At 54.9% G+C, this 14,355-nt stretch overlaps 2 protein-coding genes across 12 annotated transcripts in view; both read right to left on the reverse strand.

The window, feature by feature from the left end:
- TTYH2 (tweety family member 2) overlaps nucleotides 1–3,892 on the reverse strand; it is a 43,143-nt gene extending 39,251 nt beyond the window's left edge. For 2 of the 9 annotated variants that reach the window (XM_021066685.1, XM_003131240.4), the window contains exon 1: nucleotides 2,259–2,449. In XM_021066685.1, the coding sequence (XP_020922344.1) occupies nucleotides 2,259–2,387 (129 nt within the window). In that variant the 5' untranslated portion in view covers nucleotides 2,388–2,449. Of the gene's footprint in view, nucleotides 1–1,969; nucleotides 2,042–2,258; nucleotides 2,450–2,582; nucleotides 2,848–3,718 lie in introns of those variants that run through there. The other 7 variants (XM_021066683.1, XM_021066684.1, XM_013980791.2 and 4 more) reach the window with 7 other exon arrangements.
- RPL38 (ribosomal protein L38) lies at nucleotides 7,229–12,296 on the reverse strand. Of its 3 annotated transcripts, none has more exons than XM_021066688.1 (5): nucleotides 12,194–12,296; nucleotides 11,942–11,975; nucleotides 11,715–11,775; nucleotides 8,233–8,355; nucleotides 7,229–7,301 (listed from the first exon to the last, which is right to left on the reverse strand). In XM_021066688.1, exons 2-5 carry the CDS (start codon nucleotides 11,942–11,944, stop codon nucleotides 7,276–7,278), a joined length of 213 nt encoding a protein of 70 aa, XP_020922347.1. In that variant the 5' UTR covers nucleotides 11,945–11,975; nucleotides 12,194–12,296; the 3' UTR covers nucleotides 7,229–7,275. The 3 variants fall into 3 exon arrangements, with proteins under 3 accessions (XP_020922347.1, XP_005668697.1, XP_003358038.1); XM_005668640.3 differs by having other exon boundaries at nucleotides 12,188–12,296; XM_003357990.4 differs by having other exon boundaries at nucleotides 12,094–12,224.

A 14,355-nucleotide genomic window follows, 5' to 3' on the forward strand; every position in this document is an offset into this window, starting at 1 on the left:
CTGGCCTGGTGCTTGTCCCCAGTCAAGTTGGCTGTGTTCTGTGATGACTGACAGCAGATGGTACCCAATCCCCGGTGTTCACCGACCTGCTGCTTGACTCCGGCAGTGCAGGGACTGCCCGCTCAGGAGGAAGCGGACTTCCAGGAGAGACCCAGGTCTGACGACAGGGGAACTTAGCAAAACAAAAGCCGCCTTAAAAACACCCAGAACCAGACTTCCCGTCTAGGCCCACCTCACTCATCTTCCACTCAGAGCGTAAAGCCGGGACAAGGAGGGTGGGGGTGGGGCCAGGTGTTAGGCTGCCTGGGAACAGCTGCCCAGGGGAAGTGGATGCCCCCAGAGCCATCTGATGCCAACACAGTATGCCAGGGTGTGAACCTGGGGAGAAGAGAGGCAGGGGCTGTGAGTAGGTCCCTTTGGCTCAGCTGCTGCCTTTCCAGGGGACTGAGTGGGGGGGGCAGGCTCAGGCCCCTCCAACCACAGCTGCTGGCCAGACGGGAGCTGTGTCTGGGGTGGGGATGGGGGCACCCTACCACCCCTGCCCACACCAGAAGGTCTTCTCCATCCAATTTACACGTCCTCCAGTGGAAAGGCGAAAACTATGGCTAGAGACCCCAGGGGCAGGATCTGAGATGTGGGGTTGGGACTCACGGACTCCGGGTTGGGGACACACACACACACACACACACACACGTACATGTATACGCGAGCAACACAGCTGTCTCTGAAATCATATCCGCCTCTTTCCATGCATTCACTGGGAGCGGAAGATTCCCTGGAGCTCTCAGCCACATTCTCAGGGAACTGCCTTCCACGGCTGGGCTCAGGGAGAGGGCGGGGCAAGCAGGCTGGGAAGGAGGCAAACCCTCCAAACATCCTCCTCCACAGACCCCTGCCCAACAGCAAGCAGGAAGGGGTCCTGCTTCTCCCCTCCTTCTGGAAGGGCAGGCACTCCCTGCCCGAGGGTGATAGGGACACCAGGGGTTATAATTAGACTCCCTGTCGCCCTGTGCGCCCTGCACACCCTACTGGATCAGGATCCCCTGGGCCCTCTGGGAGAAAATCCTGGCCTGGCAGGAGAAGAGGTGAACAGCTGACGCCCAGCTCAGCCTCCCTGGAGGTCCGCTCGGCCCCGATTGGCCCCGCCCCCTGGCCCCACACCGGGAGACTGGAGAACCTGACGCGGCAGGCAGAGGCCGCCCGGGGTCAAAGTCCCCCCATGTGCGCTGAGCTCGAAACAAATGGGCCCCATCCTGGGCTTCCCAGCTCCGGAATTTTTAACGCAACAGAAAACTGACTCAGTCTGGCCACCGGGGCCGGAGTGGGCTTGGCCAGGCCTGAGAAGGCTGGCAAGTTCTGCAGCTCTGTCCAGGGAGCGCGCCTCTCTCTGTTAGGGGCGCGGAAACCACAGAGGAAAGCGAGGAAAGAGCCAGCAAAGCCGGGAAAGGGCAGAGACGCAAGGATGAGAGTGGCTGGCTAAGACCCACAAAACCACACAAGTCCAGGGCCTAGACGGTGCGTCTTACAGAGGAGGAGGGTGACACCGTGGGAGATGGGGCCGATGGGGGACCACCTTCCTTCTCCCGAATATTCACATGTGGCTGTGTGTGGGTCCACACCACCCTCCCCCAGCTCTGCCGCCTTCCAGGAAGGGCCCAGGCGGAGCTGCTGGCAGCGGCTTCCACGCTGCAGGCAGGGGCTGGGGAGGGGGCTGCGGAGACGAACAGGGAGACACCGTCAGTTTCTGCCCAAACTTCTCTCAGGCTACACTGACCCAGAAAGAGAGAGCCCGTCTCCAAACCGCAGAAGGAGGAAAACCCCGGGACGCCCCTCGGCATCCTCGAAGCAAGCGCGCCGAAATTACCCCGTACAGGCTCAAACGCCCCCACCCCGCGCGTCGCTGCCCTCCCCATCGGCGCTCAGCCCCAACCTCCGCGCCCTTCCCCCCGTGCCCCTGGGTCGGCTTAACTCCCATCTCTCCAGTTGTCCCGGCTCATGAGGTTCCCAGAAGGGAAGGCTGTGCCCCAAGGACCCAAGGGGAAAGGGGAGAGGGATAAAGAGGCTGCAGGGAAGAGAGAAAGAGAGAGAGAGAGAGAGAGAGAGAGAGAGAGAGAGAGAGAGAGAGAGAGTGTGTGTGTGTGTGTGTGTGTGTGTGTGGCGGGGGCGTGTGGAGAGCGGCGGGCTGGGGATGGGGGAAGGGGTGGTGCGGGGACACGGGGCGCCGGCCGTGGCCCGGGTCGGGGGCGGCGCGGACTCACCTCCTGGTAACTCTCATCGCGGGGCCTGAAGGTGCTGTCCACCGGCTGCAGGCGCAGACCCAGGTGCGGGACGCTGTGCAGCCACACGACCCACCAGGGCGCGATGTACTCCACGCGCGCCGCGGGCATGGCTCTGCCGGAGTGCGCCCGCCCGCTGCGGCCGCCGCCGCCGCCGCCGTCGCCTGCTGGCCCGGGACGCGCGCCCGCCCCGCCCCAGGCCCCGCCCCTGCCCCAGGCCCCGCCCGGCCCCGGACTGGGCCCCGCCCCCTAAGCGCGCGCCCGCCCGGGCCCCCTCCTGGATCCGGCCCCTCGCCCTGGGCTCACCCTAGGGCTACGAAGGGTCGCGCCCAAGAACCCGAAGCCTTCTTTTGGTCTGGAATCTGTCCCGGCCCCACGGACGAAAGAGGTGGAAAGAGAAGTGAAAACAGCTCTCAGAATCTGTCTCTTAACAGCAGTCTCCAGATCCCCGGGCTTCTGGTTACTTCTCAAATCAAGCACCATAGTGTCTGTGAGGACGGTGGGCAGTGGTGGCACGAGGGAGGCGAGGCCGGCCGCTGCTAGCGCTTTTAGAGGCTAGTGAACTGACAGACTGGGGACGGAAGGGAGCAACGCTCAGTCCCCGAGTCACTGGTTCTAAATTCAGTCTCAACCGTGATGGAGCGTCCCACTCTATAAACCAGGTGCACTCAAAGACTTGGTCCTGCCCTGGGAGCGCCCAATCCATCTGCCCAAACAACTAATGGGTGTCGCCTGGAAAGCCATGGGGATTGAGAAAGGCAGCCGATTCTTCCTAGCCGGCGGCACGGGGCGGGCCCCCTGGGGCAGAGACCCGGGAGGTGTCTCGAGGGGAAAGGCGGGGAAGGGCGAGAGGTCTCAGGGAGGCGCCAGAGCCGTCAACACAAGTTTCCTGAGCGCCTACTCTGTGCCGGACTCTGTTCTATCCGTGAACGCAAGCGGCCAGAATCTCTCGAGGGAAGAGGACCTCATTTTAGGGGTGGATGGTAGCAGTCCCCATGTGAAGACAGAAACCGCGCTAAGTTAGCGGTGCTCTGGAGAAAAGCAGAGCAGGGTCCGCGCACCAGGCGGCGGCGGGGATACCGGGTGGGGGTGTAGGCCCGGGCCCGATGGAGCCTGGGGGCAGATCGCACTCTCCGAGGCGGAGGTCTTGCGACCCAAACAGCGTGCCGGGAAGGCGGGACGCGAGGGGGCGGGAAGGGGGTGGTTAAGGTTTGGGACAGGGTCCAGGGGAGGATAAAGGGCCGCCTGAGGTTGGTGAGATGGGAGTGGGGGAGTTAAGGAGACCTGACGGGATCCGCCTTGGGTTGCAAACAGTCGCAAGTGGTAGCGAGGGGGCATAGAGACACGGGCGGAAGACGCCCGTGAGAAAAGAAACCCCAGAGACTTCAGGACTTCTGGCTTGGAGGAGGCGGAACTTGCGGGTGAAATGCCAGCAAACATACTTGGCTGCTAGAGGGGGACAGACGCCAGACGTCCCTTCTTCTCTCAGAGATCCAGGTGTGGGAGGTGGAGTCTGTTCTGCGGCCGAGGCCTCTCTTCCGGGCGGTCACAGTCCGGGTCAAGGTTCCCTGCGCCTCGCGGCGGCTGTCCCATCTGCGCATGCCTGCCCAAAGCCCAGGCGCCCGGCGGGGCAAGGACGCTGGAGGGCGCTGTCCCTCTCACAGGGGTCTTCAGCAAATTTTGAACATCTCTGTTCTAAGGGGTATAGCGATAACCAAAACATGCACGTCCCTGCCGGCGTGGGGTCTGACGTTTAATAGGGGAGGGGAGGCAGCTTTTATCCCATACGGTGATGAACTACAACCCCCCTTAAGTGCTTTCAAGGGCCCAGTATGTAAAGGGGGGCGAGGTCTGGGGGGCGGGGATGTTTCCTAAAGAATGGCCCAAGAGCTAATAGCTGAGGGCTGGGGGAGGATGGATTCTGAGCATGGGGGTACAGACAGTACACTGTGACATCGGAGACCAAGGTCTGCAAGGAGCAGAAGGGGAATCAGGAAGTGCAAACCCCGGGGTGAGGGGAGTGACAAGGAGGCGGGGAAACTACACAGAAAGACAGATCAGGGGCTGGCTGCCAGGGGCTGCAGTGCAAGAGGGAACTTTGGGGTGATGGTAATATTTTCTCTGGATTGCTGTGGTGGTTACACAGCTGTAATGTCCAACTATGCAGAACTGTGTACCCAAAGGAGCGAGTTTCACTGAATTATATCTCAATTAGCCTTACTTTATTTTTGGCTGCTCCTGCGGCAGGCAGAAGTTCCCAGGCCAAGGATCTCACCAGAGCCACAGCAGTGACGCCAAATCCTTTACTGCTAAGCCACCAGGGAACTCCAGCCTTACTTTAAAATAAATACATTAAAAAAAAAAAGGAAAGACGCTGGCAAGGTAAGCCTGGGTCACCTGGCCCCACAGGCCCTGGGAAGGGTTTTGGTCTTGAACCAGTCGGGCTGGTAGCTGAGCAAAATGGACCTGAAGCGATTCCACTGGGCCCTTAATGGGCACTGATAAACAGCATGACCATGCAGCCCCGGGACCTCGGGGCTAGGCACTGCCTGGTGCCATGTACAAGCTCCCCTCTGTGCCCCCCTCCTTCTCAACAGCACAGGCTGCAGCTGCTGAGCCCGGCCATGGGCCACGGGCCACAGGCCACACACCAAGCCGGAAGTTATGAGGATTTGGCATTCCTCTAGGAAGATTAGATCAAATGCCAACGCATTACAGAAGGGAGGAGAGGGGTCTGCCTGCAGGGAAGTGGCAGGAGCCAGCCCTGACCCCGGAGGGAGGGGGGCCTGCACCCCACAGGTAAAGACAGAGACTGCCTGGAAAAGCTCACCTTCAGGGCCACCTGCAGCCACAGGGTGCAGCTTGGAACACACAAACCTGCTTGGCCAGTCTGCGACCAGCTAGCCAGTGACCATCTTAGCTGCTTCCCCAGGGGCCTGCTGACTTAGACAAGTGGCCAGTGAAGCAAAGAAGCAGAACAGAAACGTGAGGCCTCCCCAGGACTCGTTAAGGGGTTGAAGTGAACAGCAGTCCCGCCCGCACCCCACCCGCGGTGGGAACCAGCTCATCCAGGCTGGCCAGCTGGCCTCAACAGGGCTTAAAAACATACCCAGGCCTCAAACCAACCACGCATAATCTCTGGAATCAGCCCTGGCCACCACCGTGGACTTTTTGTGTCCCAAATGACTGGGAGGCAGAGACCAGAGCTAAGAAGCAGGGCATGAAAGGATGCCTTCTGAAGCGCCTGCAGGGTTTGTATCCTAGGAGCCAGGGCTGGTTTCTGAACAATGTGCTGGGACAAAGGAAACAGAGCGGCAACGCCCCCCCTCCTCCTGGGAAGCTGGAATGCTGAAAGAGTGGGCAAGACTGGAAGTCGCCGAACGCGCCCCATCGGGGTCTGTTGACAACCTCTGAGCATGGAGGCCCCCTCTCCTGCAATAAACAAAACCCATGCTTCTCAGGATTGGATACAGCAACTACCTCACATGCTTAGCATTCTTGGAGAATAGAAAGCCTGTGATCTCAGGCGCTTAGCTACTTGGGAGCAGATTCTATCAATGCAAACCAGGTCCAGACCCTGGTAGTTTGGTGCCACCTTGTGGTTTGCATGGACATGACCCCACACCCACTGCTTGCTTTTAACAAGCACCAAGGTCCTATTAGCTCCCTTGACTTTTAAACAAGTGAAATGGGTAGGTTATTTCCCAGAACCTTATGGGACCCAAGTTGGAGTTCTGGGAAAAGCACTCTGGAAACTCCACCCAGCTGCATGAGCCCACAGGACTTGTGTTGGGTATGTCATTGTCACTTGTGTGGTAATCTTTATTTCAGGCTCAAGGAGTATTTTCTGCTTAGTGTGCCTCCCAAGGCCCTTGCTCAACCACACTACCCTCTGGGGAAGGAATGGAGGTCCTGCCACCGAGGCAGGAAGGGTGCATGCAGGCAGACACCTGCTGGCCACACGGCACGAGTGCCCACTGCAGAAGCCTATCTTGCAGTCTCCTGAGCACTGCCTCATCTGTGCTTGACTGTTTCCTGTGGCCACTCTGTCACCAAGATGCAGAGTACAGAAGTGCTTGGAGGGCCCCCTGCCCCCACCCCAATTTGCGAGGCGGTGGAATGAATGCCTCAGCATCATTCACAAGTTTTAGAAGCAGGTCCAAATGCCTAAGGAGTCAGGGGGCCAGGACCTAAAAGGCTGCACTCATGCTGGGATTCGGGCCTTTACACACCTGTTCAGCAGCATGTGCCATTCTCATAGCCACCACTCCTCTGCCTCGAGGTCCAAGGTCCAATCTTTGGCTCAACCTCCAAATGCCAACTGGATTTTCGACTGACCTTTGGCTCCAAGGTCTCCTTTTGCTAGGCTAACATGTCCTCACCTCTCATTCTCCTGAGCCCTCATCTAAACCATCCTTGTACCCGTGCTCATCTCCTGGCACCCCATGCGGCTCAACTCCACTTAATCACGAGCAGCCCTTAGGAAACACACCCAAGAGTGAATTTTCACTTCTGTGCCGGAGGACACCTAAGTGTCTTAGCCTGGCAAGAAAAGGTCCGTGCGGCCTCAGTGTGAGGAATACCCCAACGTGGCAGCTACAAAAGTGCCACCACATCCTGAGGAAGAGAATTTAATTTACTGCTGCTTCCAAGAAGGCTAATCACCTCCTTTTAACTATCATTTTCATTACCAGGGAGCTCATTTTCCCTAAGTGATTTTCAAATCTCATGAGTGCAGACTGGCTTGCTTCCACATGTATCTGGTTCTTCTAAATGCCTATTTCCATTTACTTTCAAACTAAAAAAAAAAAAAAAAAAAAGAGAGAGATGGCTTTATTTGTCTACTGGGATCACAGCCCAGGATTTTGAGGCAACCAGGGCCCCATCCCGTTTCCACCAGAAGCCACTCCCAGATACCATTTTCTTCCCCATTCGCAAAGACAAAGGACAGCTTGAGAATTTTAAAAATTTTAATACAGTTCCAATCAGCATGCGTGGTTCACTTCAGCTCCTTCACGGCCAGACCTAGAGGATAAAGGCACAAAGTGAGCCATCCGGAGATGCATTTTGTCCTAGTTACTACTGCTTGTTGGACTCTGTATTTAAGCTGAAGGCTCACAAAGCTCAGGAATGAAGCCCACCAGGGAGGCTTTGCTCCCAAAACGCTGGACAATAAAAACATTCCCTCGCTTGGCTTTCTAAAGATGGTCCAGGAGTTCCCGTTGTGGCGCAGTGGAAATGAACCCAACTAGGAACCATGAGGTTTCGGGTTCAATCCCTGGCCTCGCTCAATGGGTTAAGGATCCAGCGTTGCAGTGAGCTGCAGTGTAGGCTGGTGGCAACAGCTGCAATTAGACCCCTAGCCTGGGAACCTCCCTATGCTGCGGGTGTGGCCCTAGAAAAAGACACAAAACAAACAAACAAACAAACAAAAAAACCCCACAAAAAACAACTAAAGACGGTCCAACTAGTCTCAGAAAGGCAAGTAGTGCTGGCTGCTTTTCACTGGGAAGCAGCAGCCTTTAGAACCCCCTGGGCTCCTTGGGCCATTTCCTCCCAGCTCTCAGTTGCTCTTTTGAGCCTGTTGCCACCAGGAAGGCCCCCCTGCTTAACCTGTACTCACAGCCTGTGGTTTTTAGTAAGTTTCTCAACCTGTGAAAACAAGGATTATCAACACCAGCACCCACCTACCGGGCAGGGTTGCGGGTGTTAGCTGTCACTACACTGCATTAGGAAAGCACCAAAGGGGGTGACACAACCTTTCCTGCGGCAAGAAACCACCTTGGGTGCGGGATCTAACCTCCTCGCACCACACCAATAGCAGGAGCAGATGCTTAGACAAACCACAAGATGGACCTCCTGATTCTGGAGAGAGGTCAAGGATCAGCATGGTGACACCTGCACCTCCGTGTTTGGGGTTGTCATCGCTCCCGTCCTTTCCCTGTTTCGGACTCACCTGGGGGCAGGGACTGCTTCAGCTTCTCTGCCTTCTCTTTGTCTGTGATGACCAAGGTGTACAGGTATCTGCTGCATCGAACTTTGAACTTCACATTATCCTTATTTTTCTTGATCTTGACAGCTACCAGAGATCAGAGGTAGTGATTAAAAGTTGTATCACAGAAAAGGCATGGCACAGCCTGCTTTATGCTTCTCCAAAAGGGGGCACACATCATGGAGCTGCTGACGGCAGTGCCCGCCTCCCTCCACTATCCCTCGGCCAACAGAAAACCAGACCCAGGCCTGCCTCTGCCCACAAACAGTGCGGAAATCTACATCTCCCTTATAGTAACACTAGAGAACCTGGAGCTTAATGTTGATATTTATGTGGTACAGGGAACCCATCCTAGAACTTCCTGTATCTGTCTTCTTTTTTTTTAAGGAATGAAAGCAGTTCAGAAAATAAGGAGGGATTTTCTGCTGGGATGAAACTCCCCACCCTGCTTCTAGAAACCAGTTCTCTGCATCAGAGACGCCATCGAGGGAGGCTAAAGCTCTGCCTTCAGGACCCCCACCTGACACAACGAGCACAGGCTGAAGCTTCTTCAAATTTGACACAGGACCCATTTCCTGGGCTCTTTATTGCTTTAAAAAGCTATGAGGACCGCAGCTCAGACAGTAAAGAGCCCCACGTGCACCCAGAATCCAACAGTACAAGGTCTGAAGTTCAGCAGCGTCTGGTTACCTACAGCGCCAGCGGGCTTCCACTTCCACGAGGCCAGCAGCTCTCTGGCTGCGGGAAGTCATGGCTTCCCAGGAGGGAAGGCCGCCAGGCGCCGTCACATCCCTCCTTCCAACTTCTTTATAAACAGCTCACAACTGTTCCAAGAATTTGTTAAAGCAGCCAAGTCCCAACAGAGGATCAGTGGCTAAGAAGTGCACATGGGCCCCGGAACTCAGCCCACGGGCCCGACCAGACACGCAAGCACCAAGCACCTCACCAGCCTTCTCTGCCATCTTAACACTCCTCTCAAGGCCAAGCGCAGGGCACGGCCCCAGCAGCTGGTGTGTGCCGGTTTGGGCCTGGAGATCTCTGCAAAGGTTTATTCAACACCATCTCATGCTAGAGCAAGTCCCCCTACAGGAATATACTCAGAGCTGAAAGCAGGAATGCGGAGTATTTGTGTACCAACAGTCGCAGCAACACTATTCACAAAAGCCAAGGCAGAAACCCCCCCAGTGCCCGCGGGCATCTGGATAAACATGTGGGTGCTGGATTATCCAGTCTTAAAGAGGAAATTCCACACAGGTCAGTTCTGAAGACAGAGTGCTAGATGAAGCCAGTCATAAAAGAACAAGCAGTGGATGATTTCAGGTACATGAGGACCTAGAACGGCCAAACTGACAGAAAGCGCACGGCGCTTGCCAGGGCTTGGAGGGGGAGAATGGGGAGCTCTCGTTGAATGGCAAGTTTCAGGTTTGCCTTTTATTTTTTCCCTGCTGGCTGGCCAGGGATGGAAGCCAGGGTGCCACAGCAGCGACAACACCTAATCCTTAACCTACTGCAACATAAGAGAACTCCACAAGAGCTTCGGTTTTGTAGATGAAAGAATTCTGGAAAACGACGGCAGCACAAAAAGGTGAATGCGCTCAGCCAATGCCAATAAACTGCATACCTAGAAATGGCTTTAGGTCAGGTATATTTCGCAATTAAAACACTATAGGAGTTCCTGCTGTGGTGCAACGGGATCAGCAGCACTGGGACACAGGTTCGATCCCCAGCCTCCCAGTGGGTTAAAGGGTCCAGCACTGCAGCAACTGTGGCTCAAATCGGATCCCTGGCCCAGGAACTCCGTATGCCACAAGGCAGCCAAAACAGAAAACAAACTACAGAGACATTTAAAAAAAGTACTCAAAAAACTGAACGCCCCATCCCATCCAGGGGGGCACGACCCCTACTATCCCCGCCGCCACTCTGAAATCAAGCTCCTGAACAGAACTAAAACGCACAGGAATATGACGGGTTAGGAATCATTTCTTCAACGTGTTTAGCCCTCCAATGGACCATGTGATCTGAGGCTTTTGCACCAATCCTCTGAGATGGATGTCATCACCCCCAAACATAAGGAAACGGGGGTGTCGTGTTTACCTTAAGGACAGCGATCTACTGAAGAGCTGGGATCTGAACCCAGGCAGTGACGGCGAATGCCTTGGTCTGGACTGAAACTGACCTGACAAATGCCCTCTTTGTGCGCTGCCAGTACATACAAAACACAAGCTCACTGTCATCTGCGGTCCCCACAACCAAGGCAGGACAGACACTGCCACCAGCTGCTGCTGGTTCCTAGTGTGGTCCCCAGCTCACACAGCACCAGAAGGTCAAAGGCAACAGCCTGCGCCAGGTATGAGGACACAAACATGCCTCTCCCTGTACCCAAAGGCTCTCCTGCACTCCATGGCCCACTTCACCCTGCTGCTGACACAGGGCATTAATCAGAGACCAGAGACCGGCAGTCTCAGCCCACCAACAGCAGTCTATGGTCACAAATTCCCCCATTTCCCCTCTATTTTTTATAGGGCTGCACCCTCGGCATACGGGAAGTTCCCAAGCCAGGGGTCTAAGGGAGCTACTGCCACTGGCCTACACCACAGCTCAGGGCAAAGCTGGATCCTTAAACCACTGAGCGAGGCCAGGGATCAAAGCTGCGTCCTCATGGATACAAGTCGGGTTCTTAGCCCCCTGAGCCACGATGGGAACTCAATTTCCTCTTTATGACAAACCTATGAGAAAAAAGAAGCTACAGAATACTTGACACAGCACGAAAGAAATGATATTGGACTGCTGTATAACAAACCATACGTAACTAATGGATTATGGCAGAAGTTCCCCCCACGTTTGGCATTTAAAAAAACAAACATGCAAAAGAGACATAGCAGTCAAAGATGTGCTGTTGTACTCTTTTTAGGGCCGCACCCAGAGCATATGGAGGTTCCCAGGCTAGGGGGCAAATGGGAGCTGTAGTTGTCGGCCTTCGCCACAGCCACGCTGGATCCCCGACCTACTGAGCAATGCCAGGGATCGAACCTGCATCCTCATGGATGCTAGTCAAATGGATTACCTTCTACTGCACCACAACAGGAACTCCCTGTTTTACGTTTTTGATGCATCAATTACTTGCTCCTCCGTTTATAAGCCAGGATACTAACACGCGTCGAAGTGAAGTTATTTAGTTCCCTGTGAGCAGAGCTTGTCCGCCTCAGCCCAGAACCCAACCTGCACTAACTCAGAATTTGATACACGCATTTCCAGACCGTCACCCAGTAAGGATTCCATTCAGAGCACCCACCATTCATATAACGAAACAAAAAAAACCCCACGGCATTAAACGTTCATAGAGAGCGAAGTGCTTAAGCAGCCTCCCGGCCCCGGCCCGACTGGCAGCCACACGAGGACGGCTCGGCGCAAACTCGCTTATCTCGACCCTCAGGACGATCACTTACATTTGGCGTCCTTTCGTCTGGCCGTCAGCAGAAAGTCCTTGATTTCCTCAATTTTGCGAGGCTGCAAGGCAAAGAAAAGGAAATCACCTGCAGAAACACACTTCCCGGGCTGGTCAAGTCTGCCACCCTCTCTCAGGCCTCCGGAGCCTCTCGCAGAGGCCTGCTCTCGCTCCCGACCCGCGACCCCCGGCCCCCCGGAGAATCCCCCAGAAACGGGTTGTACTCACCATGGCGACGAGGCGCGGAGAGCGAGGCTGGAACCTGCGGGGAAAACGGGCATTGGCGTTAGCGGCGTACGCGGACTCGTGGGGAGCCCCGCTTTCCCTCCCCGCATGCCCGAAATGCCGGCCCCACCGCACTCCATCCTTCTCCCCCGCACCCTTGATCCAGGCCCAGGATTCCCAGGTGCTACTTGGCCGTGGATTACCACGGATTCCCCCCGAATCCCCAGATACGGCCCGAGAAATACTAACCGCAACCTGCAAAAAGCAAGCAGAACGGAAAAGGAAGGGACTTCCGCTTCCGGGCAGTTAACCCCCCCCCCCGAGGAAGCTGGGTACGGTGTCTGCAAAGGGTCAACAATAGTCGTTTGCCCTTCCCGTCGCTGCATCTCTGCCCCCTTCTGGCTTAGATTAATAGCGCAGCTCCACGAATGCAATGCGCTGCCTTCCTCCTCCCCTCCTCCCTCCTCTGCCCCTGTGTCTCCTGGCCCCAAAACCCCACTTTGTCTTTGCTACGTTTTATTTAAGATCCAATTTGAGGACTTTTATATTAGGACTCATTAGCTGCTAATTCATTAGACCTGTGTATTGGGCATCTACTCAAAGATTTTCTAATTTAAATGAAGGGATCTTCTTAGGTGCATTTTAGAACCTCTTTCTAGGGGTTCCTTCCCTTTCCTCCTGGTCTCCTTTTCCACGGACGTCCAATTGTCACGGGAAGGGCTTGCCTCCTTTTATTTGATGGAGCTTTTCCATTTGCTGCTTCCAGTTCTTTTAAGAATTGGTACAGGAGTTCCCGCTATGGTGCATTGTATTAAGAACCTGACTCAGGTCGCTTCAGAGGTGTGGGTTCGATCCCCGGCCTGGGAACTTCCATATGCTGAGGATTTGGACATTAAAAAAAGAGAGAGAGAAAACTGGTACAACGAAAGCGAGTTAGAACTTGCAATAGCTGAGGTCTATGGAACACTCACATGGGGCGGTGGGGGGGAGGGTGGTGTGCTAAGCACGTGGCCCACAGGGCCTCTGTGAGCCTCAGGTATGAGTGGTGGCTTTGGCCATGACCCTAGTCTTACCCACAGAGAATGAAGCTTGTAGTTGCCGAGAGGGACTGAGTCAGAACTTGAACCCAAGCTTGCAGACTCCTGACTGCTTCCTCACTGAGGCTGTGCACCTGAAACGGGCTGGCGGCTCTGGGAAGGCAGGGCTTCCTTTGCTCCTTTGGTTTCTTGCAGCCTCCATCCCATTCCTGGTATTATTTTTCTTGGCATGAAAACAGACACTCTCAGAGAATGTCTTTTCAGGCAGGCTCCGGGAAACCTGAGGTTATTGATTTTATTTTTTATCCTTCACTTTAATTGTATTTTTAACCTCCCTACAAATGTCTACATTTTATTATGTTTGTTTCCCCTGAATTTAATAACTGCAGAACAGAATGTAATTGCCCTGTGCGCATTATTGCAGAGCAGCCCACCTGAAGAGAAAGAGTCCTTTACCGTGAACTTAACTTTGAACTCACTCCCCTCCCTCCCTCCATCAGACAAGCCCACTTTGAGCATCTTCCTAGAGGACTGGAGATACAGGGAAGGATACACACGCAGCCCTCACCCCTGGGAGAACACAGCATCCTCTAATTGTGCTAGAGAGCCTTTTAGAAGAAGCCAAGTGATGCTTCTGTGACTACAGACGCATCGGGGCATTAACAACAAGAAATGTTATTTGGTAGAGACTTCACTTGAGATCATCTGAAGGTCAGGGTCCAGTCTGAAACTCTTGAGCACCTCAGCCCTGATCTGAGGTAGGCATTCCCAGAGCCCCGAGTCTGACTTTGCCAGCCCTGCTCCATCTCAGGCTGCTTCCTTTCTCGCCTTTTCTCCCCCGCTCTGCCAAAAGCAACAACCTTTTCAGTCCCACCAATTGGCTTCTCTTTCTTTTTTTGGCCATGCCCACGGCATGCAGATGTTCCAGAGCCGGAGATTGAACCTGCCCCACAGCAGTGACAACGCCAAGTCCTTAACCCACTGAGACACCAGGGAACTCCCCCAACTGGTTTCTTATGGGCATTTCTTGACTCCGGGCATTTGCCTGTATCGTCCCCTCTGACATTAAGTCCTGCTCATCTTCGGAGCTCAGCTCGCCCTCCCCTCCAGGCAGGACCCTGCATCTCTGCGTCCCGTCACTGGTCACTCATGCGGTAGTTACTCAAATGCATCTCTCCATAGACTGAGTGCCAGGGATAAACCTTTCATGCCTTTGCACTGACTTTTCTTTAAAGGCAGAATGGGGTTCTGCATTCTGTCGATGGCTCTCGAAATGCAGTACTTGTATGTAGCAGGGGCTCAGTGCTGATCTGGAGGGTCCTCGAGATGGATGCGGCTCGGACATCACACACTACACGAAGGCTGGATAAATTAATGGAG

The sequence above is a fragment of the Sus scrofa genome, chromosome 12, assembly GCF_000003025.6.
Source record: "Sus scrofa isolate TJ Tabasco breed Duroc chromosome 12, Sscrofa11.1, whole genome shotgun sequence".
In the NCBI taxonomy this organism is placed as follows: Eukaryota; Metazoa; Chordata; class Mammalia; order Artiodactyla; family Suidae; genus Sus; species Sus scrofa.